At 31.5% G+C, this 20,705-nt stretch overlaps 1 protein-coding gene across 1 annotated transcript in view; it reads right to left on the bottom strand.

Moving 5' to 3' along the window:
- Nucleotides 1-14,558: 14,558 nt before the first annotated feature.
- Nucleotides 14,559-20,705, bottom strand: part of LOC125065330 (angiotensin-converting enzyme) — a 161,858-nt gene continuing 155,711 nt past the window's right edge. Inside the window, exons 11-12 of the mRNA XM_047672877.1 lie at nt 15,240-15,428; nt 14,559-14,794 (exon numbers count right to left, since the gene is read on the bottom strand). Of these exons, the coding sequence (XP_047528833.1) occupies nt 14,668-14,794; nt 15,240-15,428 (316 nt within the window). The 3' untranslated portion in view covers nt 14,559-14,667. The remainder of the gene's footprint in view (nt 14,795-15,239; nt 15,429-20,705) is intronic.

Below are 20,705 nucleotides of genomic sequence, written 5' to 3'. Positions count from 1 at the left end.
AATTTTTAATTCGTTTGTCGGGTACGTTAACTGCAATCGAATAACGACCAACCTAAATTCAACCTTAAAGTTATTCAATAGGGTCTAATATCTTTTAAATGTTTTTTTAACTAATGAACTTACAGATATCGTTACAACATTGCTTCATTGTTCTTATTCTTATATGAATAAAGTTTAAATTCGCATACATTTTTTACATATAACCTTAATTCACTCTTTTGAGTATACACTCAAAAATACTATCCAATAATAAAACAAATAAAAATTACTATATGTGTTTTGTATACATATTGTTTAATTTTTTACACAATATGTATATAAAAGACATATAGTACATTGCAAACATGAATGAGGCGTATATAATGCTTGCTAAACTTATAAGCATATAGAAGAAGACATGATTATCTGCTCCATGGATTAATCCGTTTTAATTGAGGTATTATATCCGTTTCATTTAACTGTCATCTTTGTTGACATATATTACTAGTCCAGAGCCCTAATCATTAACATCAATCGTTGAAGCGTGAACCACACTAAAGCTACCCTCTTTTTTTTCTTATTTTTATGGCATTGGTTGGCGGACGAGCATATGGGCCACCTGATGGTAAGTGGTCACCACCACCCATAGACAAAGGCGCTGTAAGAAGTATTAACCATTCCTTACATCACCTATGCGCCACCAACCTTGGGAACTAATCCCTTGTGCCTGTGATTACACTGGCTCACTTACCCTTCTAACCGCAACACAACAATACAGAGTACTGTTATTTGGCGGTAGATTATCTGATGAGTGGGTGGTACCTACCCAGACGGGCTTGCACAAAGCTCTACCACCAAGTAATATATCTCTATAATCATACTGATCATTTAGCGAAAAATAATTATACAAATCAGCCCGATAGTTCCTGATGCTGGTGATGTGAAAACAACCGGTATAGGGATGTATTTTTTGTTAATATTTTAAACTTATTTAAAAAATAACAGTCCATAAACGACTTTATAAATTTACATTATAAACTTGTACAAACACTATTCAGCGGAAATAGCTTGTAAAACTGCGTCGTTTAACTTCACTATGTATTTTATAAACGCTACGGAAGCAGCCGTCTACGAAAGTAGCATTAAGCTGCTTTTGCTGCATTTATACAATACTAGCAAATTCTACGAGTTTCGTTTTCCTAGCACACGATAACGGCATTTTATGTTTCGCAATTTGGTCCTCCATGACCAGATTTTGGTATAACTTTAAATATTTACCCCACAGGATATATTATGAATATCTTTTTTTTGTAAATTTATTTACTTCCTCGATCTTATGTTAGGATGGGATATAAATTAAAACGTTTTTTAGGCCAGGAGCAAATTTATACCTATATTTATTATGGAGACATTATATTTATGAAGTCAAATATTGAATTGTAAATGAAGTCACGTATATGTTTAACTTAAGGAGTTATCGAATACATAATTAAAAATCCGTGTTTAATGGTACATACTATTAGGTCCTTACATATGAAATTAGCGTTTTGTCGTACTAACCACTTTGATTTGAAATATAATGTCTCCTCTTTGGTTAAGAATTCCAAATTAAAATTTATAAATTCATATAGCTGGTACATTTGAGTTTTGAAAACAGTCATTCATTTGTTTTTTTAGCATTATTTTTCTGTGGCGTCGCTTATTGCTGTACAATGGAAAACATGAAATATCGGTATATTTACGAGTACGAGTTCTATCGTGGCACCAGTGTTGCAGAAATAGATCGAAGTATTAACGTGTACGACAACGCAAGATATACACACTGCACAACTAACAGCCACAAAGTTAGATGAGTTACTATTGGAAAGTCTGCGTAATCCACCGTACTCCCTGCACCTTATCCCAACAGATTACAATTTTTTCCAGAATTTGGACAACTCTTACAAGAAAAAAAAAAACAATTCCGATGCGGCAGTCCAAACCGCCTTCAAATAGTTTATTGATTCTCGTCCCCATGGTTTTTTAGTAAACTACCTATGAGATGGCAAAAGTGCATAGACAACAAAGATGTATACTTTGATTAATTAAATATATTTTACAAAAAACATTGACTCTATATGCCTCCCGTACAAAATGCCAATTTCATATGTAAGGACTTAAAATAATGATGCCTTATTAAAAAAAAAATAACGAAGCTGATATTTACTAAAACGAAATGTGTGTGCCAAGATAAAAAGAGTTACGAATTCCGACACGGTCATAAAATTAAATCCGTCTTATTTACTTATTTATTTCGTAGAACACGTTTATTAATCATAGTAGGTACGATAATACAAAAAGTGATGGATGTTTCATGATATTGGGTATTGTTTTTCTGACAAATATTATCACACACATAAATTGTGGTAGTCTCATGACTAGCGATATTGTTTAAATGGTATAAGTATTTAAATATGCTCTGTGTCATTTAAATTATATATAAAACCATTGTGACGTGACCTGCACAATAATTACGATTAAACACGCGTCATCGTAATTCATAACCATCAATCGATGTGCTAGACTACTAGGGAAGCTGTAAAGGTTCTCTAACACTTGCTATATTAAGAGAAAACTTAAATGTTTTCATATTCAAACAGACGTCGGCGACGTAATTTGACGTTGGGAGTAAAATTAATGACTTGAACAAACTTTATGGGTCAGACAATGCGCGTCCAAGTAAAGCGTAATTGTCTTAATGTTGAACAATTTGTAAAGCTTCAGCCAAAAGTGTGCGTTTAAGCGTTCTACTAATTTAACAAGTATATTCTTACAAGCACGCACCGTATTCCTTATGTTCGATAATCTGTAAGCAAAACAAACTGCTTTGATATTCAATAAAATAATTTTATTTTATTTTTATGTAAGTATTTATCAAATCAATTAACAAAGCTATCACTTTGTCCGTTTGGCAACGTTGGATATATCTATAAACGACATTAATATCGTAATACAATTTATATATGTACTAGTATATCTGTGTAGTAATCTCGGGTTGCTAGAATTAAATGTACTGTAAACAGAATTTGTTGTTACTATTTCGCAAACAGATTTTATTGCGAGAAAAAAGTGTTGATGTACTAAAAAGAACTTTGGCCGGGGCTTCGATATTTAAAAAAAGAATTTGATATGGGTACATTGAGCCGAGATGGCCCAGTGGTTAGAACGCGTGCATCTTAACCGATGATTTCGGGTTCAAACCCAGGCAGGCCCCACTGAAATTTCATGTGCTTAATTTGTGTTTATAATTCATCTCGTGCTCGGCGGTGAAGGAAAACATCGTGAGGAAACCTGCATGTGTCTAATTTCAACGAAATTCAGCCACATGTGTATTCCGCCAACCCGCATTGGAGCAGCGTGGTGGAATATGCTCCAAACCTTCTCCTCAAAGGGAGAGGAGGCCTTTATCCCAGCAGTGGGACATTTACGTGCTGCTTATGTTATGTATGTATGTTATGGGTACATTATGATATATTTGTCTGAAAACAGTTAGAAGTAGCTAGAAGCGACACTGATATCACGTCATATATGAATACTCGTACATCTTGGCTTCCTTAGTATATTTGTATAGTAAATCGGGCAGCTAGAATTACATTTAATTCTAAATGGAATTGGTTGTTACTATTTCGCATGCGTGTATCAATTCGGTGACAGGATGCGACAGGATGTTATCAATGGAGGCGACGACCTCTTTCTAAATTGTCAATGTTAACTATACTATTATTCAATATCATTATAAGTATCGGACATTGAATAATTTTGCTTTGAGTTTTTTTTTTATAGTGTTTTATTGAACATATTGTATTTATTTTACTCCAATTAACAAACTATTTACACAGTAATTTATTGAATGTACAAAGCCGCATTAGGTGGAATACTTTATCGCTAAAGCAGCGATCACTTCCAGGCAACCTAGAGGCACAATAAAAAAATTAAACGAAAATTTATTTATAAATTATATTAAATAAGAATCACATTAATTAAATTTTTTAAACAACTTTTCATACTAGCTATGTAGACTAAAATTTATAGATGAGAGAATTAAGTAACTAGGAACTGTTTAAGCTAATCTAGGTAAGGTGATTTTAAAAATTGTTCAACTAAAAAAAAAAAAACAATTTTACCAGTTTTAATGCCAATATACTATCTTATACATATATTAAGATATACATATATACACAAACGCTCACACTGAAACATATACGCACAGACACACACTCATTGCTTGGATTAATTTTGATTAGTATGAGTTAGTAGTTAAGGGCTCGTTTATAATACTTATTATATTTTATTTTCTTATTTAACTTTATTTAAAATAATTAGAAAATTTACTTGTATGTGTGTATGTATTATTAATAAAATACAAGAATTGTGTTGGGACAGTAAAAATTACTAGTAAGTCGTCCGCGAAACTTCACGTTTATTTAAAAGATTTTGTAGGAATTTTTTGGAACACAGGTTTTATTTTGATTTAATTTCATTGTAAGCAAAGTCCATCTCCATTTGGCGCCAAAATTATGACACCTTATTTAAATTTTTTTTTTAATGCCAAAACGTATTACTTCAATTACAATTTTAGTTTGTACCATATATTTTAATTTTACTCCGCCAGTAACTTTATTCCGCTCTCTAAAATTAATTATCTGTTGAATTGTAACAACTAAGTAAATTGCAATCAAGAATGCTCTGTAATGTTTTGCACATCTAGCAGCTAATTGACATTAAAACGTCCCATACTCACAAGGATAAAATCGGCGTAAGCTTTATATATAAGATTACGTGTTCCTGACGAGGCATTTTTAGTAGCAGACTGGAGTTTAGAAATAAGCAGTGTTTACACTCTCGTGCCTCGGAAAGCTCATAAAGACATGGGTCCTGCGCCTGCGCTAATCAGATACGATCGAGTGAGATCGTATCTGATTAGCCGTTCTTTGAGTGTGAGAGAATAGAGGTATACTTGCACACACACTTGTGTAACATAAGTATGTCTCGCACATGTGCCTGTCAGACATCATAATTGTATTGTTGTACAATGCATGTTTTTATTATATTGGTTAAAGTTTATGATAAGCTATATTTATAATTTTAATTAAAAATTAATATTTTGTATAATTTTTTGTAATTATTATGTAAAATAGATTTAGTTTAAATAACGCCTGATGGTAAATTTTTATTAAATATGTTTTTAAATATTTGCTTTATATTATCTATTTTATCGAGTTGCCATGGCCCGATTGTTAGAACGCAGCTTTAATATTGCGGGTTCAAATCCAGACAAACAACATTTAATTTTCATGTGCTTAATTTGAGTTTATAATTCATCTCATGCTCGGCGGTGAAGGAAAACATCGTGAGGAAACCTGCATGTGTCTAATTTCAATGAAATTCTGCCATGTGTATTCCGCCAACCCGCATTGGAGCAGCGTGGTGGAATATGCTCCAAACCTTCTCCTCAAAAGGGAGAGGAGGCCTTTATCCCAGCAGTGGGACATTTACGGGCTGCTAATGCTAAAAAAACTACTAACTACTATTTTATTTTAATATATTGAATGATAATGAATTTAAACTGTAATGTAATCTATTAATGGTAAAAATAATTATATAGTGATTATGATGATTCTGCACAGGAAATTTTACAGTGCACAAGTGCTGTGTGCTTTCCTATCTATTCCCCCATTGTCATTACACGATGGGACGACAATCTGACACAATCCTATAAAGCGTAGGACCTAGAGATTGGCGTGCTTTCAGACAACTTAAACTCCTAAAGTCTGGGCCGCAATCGAAAAATACTTTTTGGCTCTTTAAGGTTATTTTGCAATTCGGGTTGTTTTATAACCCTAAGCCGTATCCAGGCACGGGAGTGTGAACTTCCAGTTTCCGTGTGAAGCGCTAGTCGCCCAAGCTCCCCAAGAAACGATCCCTCACGGAACCACATTATATTATTAGATTCGTAAGGGGCCGAAGACATTAATGTTAAGCTATATGAACTGTTAGAATAATAATAGTAAATCAGCAAAGTAAGTATGTATATAATATATATAATAAAAAAATCTAGCAAGTAAGTATGTATCGATCAACGAATTATTTATTATTATAATACAATATGTACCAAACATTTAACTTAAACAGGTATTTTGAAGGGAGATGTATCTAAACAAATCGTTTGTTTTCATTTACACATCCGAAAGCTATTTCTAATTTAAAAACTATAAAAGTGTTATCAATCAATGCTTAAACCAATCTGGCTGTGTTTTGTCATTGGGCTGTTTGTCTAACTAGGTCTAATGGGGGGGTCTCAACAGGCCCCTTCCGTCTGTCAGATTGAATTGAATTGGCTATAAAACACAACTATTTGTCGGTATTTATTAATACATAGGGGGAAAACGGCTTAAACAGATCAAAGGTTTTATTCAATGCTAACGGCTCTATGAATTTTGTTTTACGTTTTCATCAATGGACTTTTTTTTATTCGTTTCATTTGAATAGGATAAGTGAAAGCGGATTTCAAATACACGCGTAATCCAAAGGCGCTTAAAGCGCTTTTTGCTTTTGATTTCTCTTGCAAACCGAACCGTATAAACTGAGTAACGACCTATATTCTTTGACTTATGATTTCAGCGCTTAATTAGCGTACTTTGAAGTTAAAATAAATACCGTGCATTTGCACGGCACATAAAACTTAATGCAATTTATGTATTTTGATGTTTATATATTAAAAAAATAATCATCAAAACAAATAAGAAATGAAGCTCGTAACAGAGAAATGTCACGAGGGTGACCATGATCTAAGTAATAAATAAAAAGACGTTTTTTTATAATGTTCTAACTGAAATATATTTATTTTTTACCACAGTATACATAGCATTCTTAAGATGGGGTCTCTCATAATACATACTCGTGTTAAGGTGCCCAGCGCAATAGGTTTTAGTATATAACATTTTCAGATGAGTAATTGTGTTTCGCAGATTCACTCGTTTTAAATTGAGACTTGTGACTTTAATTGACAAGAGTGTGACAATTTAATATATCCACATAGTTTAAAGCAAAGTCCTGCCGTCTGTACGTTTATCTTTAAATTACGCCACGGATTTTAATGCGGAGAAGTATATTATCATGCATATAGTAGAGAAAAGTCGGCAATTTAAACAAAGATTTCTTTTTACTTTTTTTCTCCAAACTAAAAGTTATGTATAGATCCTTATAGTACTTGTTTAAAGCCGGGATGTGTAGTTCGTTCCCTTAACATAATTTTTATACTTAGTGAAATATTGTTATATGCAAACAAAGTTCTAGTTCCAAAATTGCGATGGTGTGAGAATGTTACATGGTTAAATATTTCGTTTAATTTTTAAAACAGCTGTTTAAAGCGAGCGAACGTCATGAAAGATTAATTGGCTTAACGATAGTTCCATGCACTCGGCTCGTATTGGAGTCCATGTTTTATTTTTGTCACAGATTAAGTCATAATAAAACAGTCAAGTTATTTCATACAATTTTTGATCTAGAATTTCATAGTATCATTTTATAAACTGAATGTTGTGTTAGTCTGTGTCTCTAGTGTATACAATTGGTTCGTGTGGGTTTATTTAATTGTATAGTAATATTATAAATGTGTAACCACTATGACGTATTTCTTTTGCTTTTTCATGGCTAAGCCACTGAACCGATTTGATTTGATTTGATGAAATTGAGTATGAAGCAAGTTTGAACTCAATGATGAGTGTGAATGAATGATGGATGAGCATAGACATTTTTTATCTATCACCCAACTGCTAAACCCTAAATGGCGAGCGAGTTGGAAATGGAATATTTACTTTTTAAATTAAAAATAATTTAAATCTAGTCAACGGTATAAATAAATATGTACCCAAATAATAATTATTAAAATTATTTTTTAATAAATATTATCTATAATTTACCTTATTTATTTATTTGAAAAAAAAAAAAATGAATTTTATAAAAAAAAAAACGGAAATATACTTTTTTATTGTTAATAAATTAATGAAATTGACTGTAATGAATACAAATTTCAATGAAATTAATACATATAATAAGGCTTGATGGAATTTTAAATCAGACATTACATTTAAAACATAGTAAAAGTTACTGAGAGATCTAAGCTTTGTTAACAAAGAAAATGGCATTATTTTTTTAAGCGCCCATTTTTGTATATTTACAAACACAAAACGTGAACGAAACAATAGACCACACTTAAAACGGCTTTCAAAACGCCACGACTTGGATTGTAGTTGCACTATTTTAAACGAAAAACGTCTAAAGACAGGCAAACAGTTGCAGGCAGCTTACTTTCTTGCACTACCTTCTTCCATTGAAAGGAATTCTAAAGAAATATTTTACTGCAGTTACATACAAAATGCACTCTTCAAAATTTCTCTGCAGTGTTTAAATTGTTGTGTAACATTCGTTTCATGAATGAAATATAATGTCTGTGACGACAATTAATCTATGACTTAATTTGAACATCCTGTCAATTGAACTCTATATTTCGAGTTCATACGACAATATTAAGAGGAATTTTAACGTATTTTGTTCTTTTAATGGTGTTAAACTCATTCATACAATTATAAATTCAATAATGTGTGTGTATTTTGCATTGTTATTATTCGATTTATTTATCAATGTGTGCTTTTATTTTTTTAATTAATCGATATAGGAACCAAAAAGTATTAAAAAATTGTAAAGAAATCTTTATGAAAACAACAAAACAGAGTTTATTTTTATTAAAAAACAATCGTAGTTTTAACCTCAGCTAACCTACCTCGATTGTTTGTAGCTAATTTTATTTTTAATAATAATTGTAAATTTACTTATTTTTTATACTTACATCGTTCCAATTTCTTTTTCATTAAAATATTAATAAATCAAATTTTATTTTTTACACACAAAAACCACACAAAATGTTTTTTTTTCACAATTTTACACAATAAGTAAACATGAGTACCAGGCGGGCAGAGATCTATGGAGATACGTCACATGTGTAACCCGAAATACGGCCGGGACTCGACTGGGAGAGATAGCAACGCTGTGTGTAGAAAAAATAGGAGAGTCGGGTCGTCCTTTATTGCTTTCTTGGAAATAGGGAGGAGCATAGAATATAAAAAAATCATATAAAAACTCGTTTTAATCGTTTGGCTTATTTGAAAAAGTTAGTAAAAAATGCATTTAGGGCCAGAAATATTTTTAAAAAAAGCGAACAGATTTATAAAAATCAGTATGATGTAAAAAAAATAAAAAAAAGGAACCGTTAAGAAAATATAATTAATTATTTATTTTATTGTTTGTTATTTTTTAATTATTTGGGCGATTGAATACAATTTTTTAAACATTGGTTGGTTCCCTGGTAGGGAATTTTAGTTATGTTTTATTGCTGTTATATCACAAAAGATAATTACGTTAATCAGTTTTTATATTATTCTTGAAAAGAACAATTGAGTTTTCTTGAAGTTAATATCCAGTCACGTTTTAGTATGATACTCATTTGTAATTAATTATTATTTGTCCACTATAACAACAATTAAAATTATATCAATAATATTAATCAATAAGAAAGGAGCAGTGTACTGAAGATAACAAAGCAGGATTTTATTAAAACCTTATTCTTGGATATGAAAACTAATAAAAAATATCGAAAAAAAAATATAAAGAAAATATATTCTATAGCCCAAATATTAAATCTCTACACTCACGATTCGATAACATTAAATATTTTAACAAAATATAGCTTCTAATGTACGTGAAATATTTTTTTCACAATACTAATTACTAGATAAAATAATGTTCATTCCATAGACGATTTTCAAGAGATCTTTACAAAGTCAGCAAAAAGAAAGCTTAGTCGGTTGTTAACCCTGTAGTAAAAACAATGCATACCCCCCATCAAAACAAGTGTTTACGAGCAAAATATGTAAACATATCAGGAGGCTTTGTACCAGGAGAACATCGTTGGTTTGGAGGTACAAAAATATCCTTTCAAATGAATTTGAATATTATTCGCCTATAATTATAGTTTATTTTGGTTTGCACTATTTGTACTAGGGGAGGGTGCAATTCAATAAACGAGGCGACACGGTGTCGGGCGCTGGATTCAATATGAGTGTTTGCACCACACTGCAACCGCTTTATAGAATATATTGTGTAATGTTAGCAAATGAAATTCATGCCATCCACTTTTACGATAAACAGTGATGAATAAATAATATGATAACATTGCATTTGTGCTGTATATTTGGTCATATGTGTGCGTGTGCTTATCCAATTTCGAGATTCATATAATATGCACATATTTTTTTTAATTAAATCGCTTCTTGGAATAATGATATTATTTTTTGCGTGCTTGTTTCATACATATACATATTAACAATGATAAGACTCGTATGATATGATCTGCGAATTAGTGCTTATAATAAGAAGGGTCAAATCATTAGTGGTACCGTCTTAAATAATTTACTAAATATCGTCCCGTAATCCGCGATAATACAGCCATATAGATTCCATAGGTGGCTTCGGTTGCTCCTGGAAGAGGGGCAGGTATAAAGTATCCTATACCATTTTCTGTACCCCTGAGTATGTATGAAATTTCATAGATATTTATATAACGATTGATTGAGTGTTAGTAACAAATAAACAAAATCGCTTTAACGTTCTAATATTAGTATATATTGGTTATCGAATGCATCACTAGTAGATTGTCAGTTATACGAATGCATAGTTAGATTTGGGAATAATTGATTACAACGTTTATATTGATAAACGTTAAATATTATATTTTTTATCGGTCTTATAGATTTATTTACAAAGACGCGCCCCTCCACGCTTAATTATCGGCGTGAATAAGTATGACTGATGCTCGTGGTTACCATAATATGGGTGTGGGTCAAGTAATGTAAGAACATTGACAGTAAGATTTTTTTTTTAATGATAGCCGATAGTTGTACTTGAAGGGTCGAGCCTTCGTATGTGAATACTTATGAGTGATTTGAATGATAAGAAAATTGAAGCTCAGCTGGACGATACTTTGTCATATCACAAAAACAAAAACTAAAATGTCGAATAAGTGGTATTGATTTTTACCCGTCGAATTTGATTAAAAGTTCGGGTTTACGTCGAGAAAATGATGAGTAGTATAATTTTCCTTCGGAAATCATTTTGTCGCTGGCAGTCTTTTACATGTTGGTCGTCACATATATATTTTTCCTAGAATCTATATTTTTTGATTCGACCTAGAAACAATGGAAGTAAACGTAAGTATTCTATTATCTCGATTACTGTTTTATATGATATTAACTAACTCGATAAAAAAATAATTTACTACAAAAACGTAGAAATGGATACAAAAACGTACTTAGTTTTTGCTTCATCTATAAATATAATAGATTAACGGTGTTTGGTAAGAGTTTACATAAAAGATTTATCTCTTTCTGTCATCATTGATTGACCATACGAAAAAAGGAGACGAATAAACCCAATCGCCTTATTCTCCCTTTAACCTTTTTTATGTAAAACCGTTAGTTTTAAATTGATATTACTATAATAAATTTTTTTTAATATTTATACAATCGTATATGCGTGTTTGCGATTTTTTGTATGTCAATGACTGGGTAATTATATTATATAAATTATTGTGTATTATTAATGTACATAATTACAAACATGCAATAGGTTAAAACTATATTATTTTCAATAATAAATATTAACCTTCGTTATATTATGCGTTAGTTATTCAAATGCATACCGTATAACGTCTTTATATTTTATCATAGTATGTTAAAAGATATCCCAACAAGCGCAAGAGTGAGCTGGTTCAAAGCCGGTGATGAGATCCCATGTGTTCTATTTTTGTTTATAATTCACATCGTTTTCAGTGGAAGGACATAAGGACATACTGGTACGCGAGGATTTCTGGAACTTGTTTTTTGAAGGTGCTGAAATAAGCTGTGAAAAATTTGACAAGAGAAACAAGAGAAGTAGAGTGCCTGCAGTGGAACTATTACAGGCTATTATGTAAACGTTGATGGTGATGTTGTTCTGACCGATTTCTATCACGGTGGCAAATATAAAGGGATATTCAACTGCCAGGTCATATTAAAATCCACAAGTGTGTTAGCAAAAATTGGTAAACTTTCAATTCCCTCACTCTCATTATTCGATGTGATGCGAACCCAAAACGTTAAACTGAGGAAAGCAAAGAATTGAGGCGAAAGACTGCTTTACCTTGCTTTTTTTTTATTTTATGCTACCGCATTTCTTGACAGAGAATTTTTTTTTTGGCCCTTCTCGGTAATTGGATCCAGGTTTAAGAGATCTGCAACCTTATGAGCTACTAGACCAGAGGTTACTTGAAATTTATTCTCATAGACCACTTTTAAAAATTTAGCTAGTTTCATTGGACTCCATGCAGCTACATTTCTACCATAGTTCAAAACTCGACAAAAAATGTGAACATTGGATTTAAGTATGGAAATTTGCGTCTGATTTCCAAACACTAATTAATAATAAGCAGTTGCTGATCTTCTTAAAATATTATCTGCTTACTACTTCACCAGGTTGTGAAGTCAAGCCAATATTTTAGTTCTTAAAGATAAATTGACATGGACCCGGTAGACGAATTGTCCATTTTTTGTCACGCTAACATCGAGTCTCCCTGGAGGTCTGGAGCACTTTGGGAACTAAGCTACTAGACCAACGAGGAAGTATATTCCTAGCAATAAATTAATGTATGTTACTTTTTATTTTATTTTTTTTTACATTAGCAGCCCGTAAATGTCCCACTGCTGGGATAAAGGCTATTATTCTGAATTGATTTGATTTGAGATTTCAAAGGAACTTCCGAAGACGGACCACCCAACTACGTGCAACGATGTGTGGGTAGACAAATTGACTCATAATGGTAGCTCAATGTAACTTAATCTTTACCCGCATTGGGGTTGGACTAATGGGAATTATAATTCATCATGTTTGGGCTTATTGCTTGGACTTGGGTTATTACAATTGGTTCAAAATTATTCATTATTTATTTATCTAGTACGCTAATAATTTTCATATTAAATATTCATAATAACTGTTTTTTAATTTGTTATACAAAACCTTAATCTATGCTAAGGTTAAAAATGAAAAATTCATTCTGTCGGCTGTTGCTGTTTCAAGGTCAAACCACTGGATCGAATTTGACGAAATTCGGTATGGAGCAAGCTTGAAACTCAAGGAAGGATATAAAATTTGGTATACTTAAAACCTTATGACCAACTAGTGTGCGACAACTCTTATAATAGTTGTTCTAACATCACGTCGAGGTAAAATAGTCTGCAATAATATGTTTACTTGGTTGTAGGGTTTTGTAAGCCCGTCTGGGTAGGTAACACTGTTTCAAAATTTTTTATACGACAAATCAACATTACTTAGTATTATTATGTTCAAGTTTGAATAGGGTATAATCTAGTATAAATATTGACACAGAGGATGTAAATTATGATTCTCCTAGATTTGTTATGTATAACAAATCTAGGAGATTTGTTATGTATGGGTTTGTAAGGAATGGTTAATATTTGGTAGGTTTTTATACCAGTCCAGAGTTATTAATTGGTTAAAGAAACAAATACTTCGAATACTTTATTGTCTTCAGAAATCAGAATATGATATATACAAAAATACATCTTATACTTAAGATTACAAACTTAGTCATAAATATGTTAACGATAATGACCCTGGTATAATTGAATCATAAAAGTACTTTAATTATAAATATAATTATATAACAATAAAGCTTCTAACCTACAGCAGATAATACGCTTCGCATGCGTATTATAAATTATTAAACAATATTAAAAACGAAATCATATATAATATTTAGTATGTTAGGTTGTGTTGAGACCAGCACCAAATGCGTATAAAAGGTTTCATCTCGATCGGGTGTGTTGGTTTAATTGTTGTTTCATATGACCCACACAAACTCAGACTAAGTGAAGTTAAATAAAATATTTAATGAATCAAAGCTGAGATTATCCAAATAACAATAATCAACAAACAATAGTCTGGTTGAAACAATAATCTGGATCTCCCCTACCCTTAAGATATTTTAAAAGACCTTCTCGAGCGTGTTGTCCAAGTTGTGTTGTTGTTGTGGTCCAAGACTTGACCATCATTGGTAACGGGTGTCAAAAGCGTTTCATGTGTTTCCTACGTACTGGATTAAGACGTGCCTGGCCGTCTAAGTTCGAAATCTTCTCCACAGGAAGGCGTTATATTAGTTTTTTAACGCGTATATGCTACGTTATTTTATTAGATGTTTGTAAAATATATACATAGAAGTTTGTATTATTTTTTATTTGCATGAGTGATGTGTTAGTGTACAGCCGTACATCATTGTTGGTTAACCTCAATAACACGTCTTAAGAACATATTTTAATATCGATGATGACGATATAGAGAAAAATAACGATATATTTAATTTGTACATATACATTATATTATAAAACTATTCCTTATTTACACAAAAAAATAATGATAAAATATTGCAACTCTTTAATAAATTACACACCCTATATAAGCTTACTATAAAAATATGTCACTGTTGTAAAAATCTTCATTTTTCATGTATAATGGTGCAAAAATAGACGATCGATTATGCTTTCACCGCCAATGCATTCCAACGACCATCAGAGCTGATGACAGAAGCAAGGTGAAGAAGCTGGTGATTCCAATGCTGCTGGCTGCATTGTAAAACCCACCATACACTTGCAGACCAGCTGTTTCGATGCTGAAATAAAATATTTTGTCAAATAAGCTCTTTAAAAAGTATAATTTACGTTACAATCTTGAATAAATTAATACAATAATTGGTGGCAGGGCTTTGTGCAAGCTCGTCTGAGTAGGTACTACTCATTGATCATTTTATATATTTGTTCTGTTCTCGTTTGAAGGGCAATGATCCAGTGTGGATACAGGCACAAGGGACATAACATCTTAGTTCCCAAAGTTGGTGCCACATAGGGGATGAATAGAACAATTTTAATTTCTTACGGCGCCAATGTCTATGGACAATGGTGACTGATTACTAAGGCGGCCAAAAAAAACACCTTCATTTAAATTTGCTTTTTTAAACAAAATGTGATGTTGGTACCTTTGTTAGCAATGATTAGACTCCTTTTTTATTTTTAACGTTGACTTCGATACTAAGCTATATTAAAAGTAAATAGCCTTACCTAAATTTGCAATAGTCTCCATCATAACTCCAGCCCAAATATTCTCCTGTTCTCAAGTTTTCACTACGGAGCCACTCCTCCAGTGGTCTGAAGTAGTCTCTGAGTGCTTCCCCACTGAGTTTGCCTTCGCCGATTGTTTCTTGGAGAACTTGAGACCAGGGTAGAGATGAACCTCGCTCCATAATGCGCCTGGAAGAAAATTTATTTGGTCATTATTAAAAATAATCTTTTTAGGATGTAATAAATTATATTCAGTTATTTTTGATTCAATTTAATAGTGACACTAAATTCGAGTCGAAATGGCATATTAGTTAGAACACTTGAATATTAACACATGATTACTGATTTAAACCAATACCTTTGAATATTTAATGTGCTGAATTTATGTTTATAATTTTTTTTTCAGTACATATCTATTGCTCGACATTGAAGAAAAACCTTCCTTCAACCCATCGGAATGGAATGGAATAAGCTCCAAACCTTCTCCCTAAAAGGGTTTCATCCTATCTATAAATGTTTTATACATACATTATAATTAGCAATCTATTTAAAACACACATTCTTCCATTTACGTCTATGCTTGCATAAAATATTAATAACTAAATTTATAAGCACTCATGTTTCAATTTTAAAACATAACTTTCTCATAACAAATGAGGACATTTGTTACGAGAAATTCATGTTATATAGAACTGCATAATCAATACTGGACTTTAACATTAAGAATAAAATAACCATAGAATAAAATGACACTTAGACTTTAATAATTAATAAAATATTTCAGTTACAATAAATAAATCGTTTCTATATATTTTTTTTATGATATCGGTAGGCGGACGAGCAAATAGGTCACCTGATGGTAAGTGGTCATTACCGCCATAGACAATGGCGCTGTAAGAAATATTATTAACCATTCCTTACATCACCAATGCGCCACCAACCTCGGGAACTAAAATGTTATGTCCCTTGTGCCTGTAGTTACACTGGCTCACTCATCCTTCAAACCGGAACACAACAATACTGACTACTGCTGTTTGGCGGTAGAATATCTGATTAGTGGGTGGTACCTGCCCAGGCGGGCTTGCACAAAGCCATACCACCAAGAAAATGTTATTACTATTAAGAATAAACGTTAAAATACATATAAATCGTAGAATAAAGCAAACAATTCATATCATATTTGCGTGGAAAGTTAACTTATTAATCATTTGTAACAATTAAACATAAAACGAAAACATAATCGCAATATAATATACGTTATATCCTTTACTAGTGCGTAAAATAAAAATATGATAATTATTGCTACGATTTTTTTTTTCTAATTACGGCAATAAACCATTATAACTGGTTGATTTAACTGATTAATGTGAAGTTTCGCATGGTATCCAGGGCGTTGTAATTAAACCGATTGAATGCTTAGGATTTGACCCGTGAAATATGAAAAATTGATCGGATTCAATTTAATGAATCTGGTGGTATGCTTTGGTTGTTGATCTGTTTCTATTGTGGATTGATTTTGAAGTGAGTTCTCTTAGGTGGCGACTCGTTTATCGATATGTAGACGAGAGTAATAACAATAATAAACTTTATTCATAATAGAGATATATTAATGGTTACTAAAATTGGTTTTAGAATTTTTTTATCAGGTGGGTGAATCTAAGTTATAAAATAATTTGTATTAAGGTGTAGCGATCCTGTCAGAATTGAGTGTAGCTGTTTTAAGGACGGCGTACCATTTAGACTAAGTGCGTTTCCATTTCTTTACACGACAAAGAAGAAATAAATGACGCAGAGAGAAAGAGAACGAAAGCTATAATGTATTTAAGAAGTACTTCTATTGCTGTGCTGTTTTTTTCTTTAGTATAAGTTTTTTTAAGTGAGTGAAATTTCAAGGTCGAATGAGTGCGATTTATATATTACGCCTGCGTGAAAAATTACTGACGTTAAAATGTTTCATTTTTGTCAAGTGTATTGAGTTTTACGCGTTTTATATATTTATATACGTATACTCATAATTTAATGTATGTATATATACAATCATTTAATGTAATTTATATATAAATATATATATGTACATTAATTAACAATAGCTTTTACATAAGTTAATATAGTTAAAAGTCACTCCAAAACCAAGTTTATTTAAAAAAAAAATCTGTCTGGAGTATTAGAACAAATCTATTGGATTAATGATCATGTTATTTGCATTTTAGCAATAAGTTCATTGTACCCGTACTATGCTCTAGAACTATAGCTTCAAACTGGGACATTTCTTAGCCTTTTCTTACATAACTTCTTCTATACATTTACTTGTACACTAATCTCAGTGTCGATTAAATGAGAAAGTAGACCGATCAAGGAAGAGGTAGGTTGTTTACCAATTTGCATAACACGTATCAATAACGGTATTGTTTTACAGTAGTTTGTGTAATGTTAAAATTGGAGCATTAATAACACTATTTTGATATGAACCATTTGTCATTTTTAATCAAGATAATGCAATGCAAAGACAAGGCAATGGATACGATATCCGTTGTATGTCAAAAACTGACCTACGTTGATATGCTATATTGATACTTGCATCCTATAATTATTGTGATAATTGTATTCAAAGTTGCATGTCATGTTTTTGTACGAATTATGATAGATTTTAATTTATTATAACAAGGTTATTTGCTGATTTGGAGTTCGAATATATTTTTTTCTGAGAGCAACTTAGTCAGTTCTCAACTTCCATTTGACATTGGTTGTTTTATTTATGTAGATATATTATTTAAAAATTTAATTATATTTTTTTTTATTCACGCTATCGTATTTAGTAAATCTGTGACCAAGGCGATGGTTATACATCCAGTGGTCAATTTGCTTTCCACTTGGGCGGATATTATATTTACTTGTAATTTTTTGTACCAAAGTATAAAACCTACTCAATTGACGTCAGTTTAAGTCAGTGAAATTTACTTTGTATCAAAGTCAAAGTCAAATGTGATCATTCAGAGCTGCACCTAACTTTTCTTAGAACACGCAAAGCCATTGGTACTGCGTCTGAACTCTTTTCAATCGTGTTGGATTGCCATCCAAGGAGATTATGATAGTACGCATATATATATGAACTTTAATATGTCCTGCGTTGGCTAGTCTCTCTTGATAATGACAGCCGTGGACGAATCATTCCGAAGGACATCGTCATGGGTTTGATAAATGAGTTCATTTAAAAATAAAAATACAAAACTGTTCTCTATTTATTTTAACAATATTAAAGGATTTATGTTCTATTGCACGGAACCCTAAAAAATCAATCAATAATATGAATAAACTACAGTGATTGAGAGCTCCCTAGACCTGATAATAAAATTTCCATTTAACAAGTTAATATGTTTTGTAATAACAAAAATGCTGGCATTACTTAACATCATTAAATAGCCCATCGGTCCGTAGTAAGAATTGCATTATTTATGTCCGTACGTAATTTATATTATAAATCAATTGAATAATTACAATGTAGACGAGTTACTGATTACAACATTATACCGTATATAAAACTGATTTTTTTTTCGTTTATTCATAATTTAGAGGCAAACGTAGAAATGAATATTGTCTAGAGGTGAAAATTTTATAGTACAAGTAGGGAGGTCGAATGGGTCACCTGATGGTTGCTGCTATAAGAAGTACATCTTGCAAACCGCAACACAAGAATACTGTGTATTGCAGCTTTGTGGTATAATATATGAGTGGGTGGTACCTACCCAGACATGCTCGTAAAACCCTACCACCAAATATAGGTTGGAATTATAAGTATTAAAAATATCTTTAATCGTATTTAGCCCGGAATTGAAAAACACAAATGTAAAAAAAATAACTATCATTACTAATATTTTAAAATTAATTACGAATTAGATTGCGAAAAAAAATTGAGGAAAATTGCATGTATCAGATGATATGTGGCCAAAAGGATATCTATCATCATATATTGGAACAGCATGGTGGAATATGGTCCAAGCTTTCTTCCAGAATAGATGAGATTTTTATAATTTATATGCAGGTGTTTTGAAAATTTTAAATAATAATAAATATAAATTAAATATTGCTGACAAGATAACGTTATGTCCTATGTATCCAACTTATAGTATGATATATTAAGCCAACTTGTTATTAGACGAGAAAGAACTGGTAATTAGTGATTTACCGAGTCATGTCAATGAACTCTATCAATGCTATATTATGTAATTTCTTTAAATAAATGTTGCATAATAAATATTTTTTAGTTTACAGTTGTTTTCAAGTAATGTGCTAGATTACGTTGAGCATTGCTCGCAGGAATGTTACAAATGCAATCAAATGGTTTAACATCTGGAAAGGTTTATGTAAGAACAGCGAGTTTTAGTTGGGATGTATATACATTATACATATATACTAGTTTCAGTTTTAAGATAAAGTGCTCTCTTAGATTTGTAAGTAGATATTGACTTTTACTTATTTGTAGGGCTTTGGTTCGTACTACCATCCATTCATTAGTTATTCTTGTGTTTTTGTTTGCAGAGGGAATGTGTTTGCGTGGAGTTAATGCTTGTTGACGTCCAGGCAGGAGACATAACATACATATATAATTGTACTTAACTAACATGACTGTATTTTTATATGTCGAAAAAGATTAACTACTGAGTTTTTTGCCGGTTCTACTCGGTAGAATCTACATTCCGAACCGGTGGTAGCTTTACTTTAAATAGTTTGTTAAATGACGATTCAAAAGTGCTTTGTACATTGTACATGCATGATTTATAAATTTATTTACATTGTAAATATTGTCAGTTGATAGGTAAAAAAGCTAAAGTCTCATAATGTGGCTTTTGGAAAATGAGGCTTAAAGTTTTTTACTTTAAATCTCATTTCTCAAAAGTAAAATTTTGGGATAAATATAAAAAACCTTGTCTCTAGGGGTTTAAGCTTGCCTTACACCAAATTTATCGATTTAGGTTCATAGTTTGACCGAGAAAGAGTAACATGCTGAGGGACACATAAATAATTTCGCATTTTTAGTATCAGTAAGTATAACCTTCTTCGCTAAATCATTTATGTAAGACAATAGTCGATTCGAATCGCACTGGCATTGGTGTATTTAAACAGACCAATAGCTTTTTCAGCTTACTAATCTAAGCTTAGATATACATCAATTGATTTCATATGTATAATTGTACACAACCGGTTGTAATACGGTCACTGGTGCAACCGGGAAGTTTGGACTGTTCTCCCGAGCTTGTTATTTCAGAATTGCAATTACAAAATTTTGACATAACGAATAAACGCAGTCACCGCACTCGATTATATCTTTACGGTTACGTTAATTAAAATTTATTTACATTAATTAAAATGTTAATGATTTTATTAATAATTATTAAGGCGGTTTCATTATTAATTATATGATCGCGAGTTAACTATTTGGCATCATTGAGTTTTCATGTTCCTAATTTA

Source organism: Vanessa atalanta, chromosome 7, assembly GCF_905147765.1.
Source record: "Vanessa atalanta chromosome 7, ilVanAtal1.2, whole genome shotgun sequence".
NCBI classification, from domain to species: Eukaryota; Metazoa; Arthropoda; class Insecta; order Lepidoptera; family Nymphalidae; genus Vanessa; species Vanessa atalanta.
This window is presented reverse-complemented; position numbering and strand designations above follow the sequence as displayed.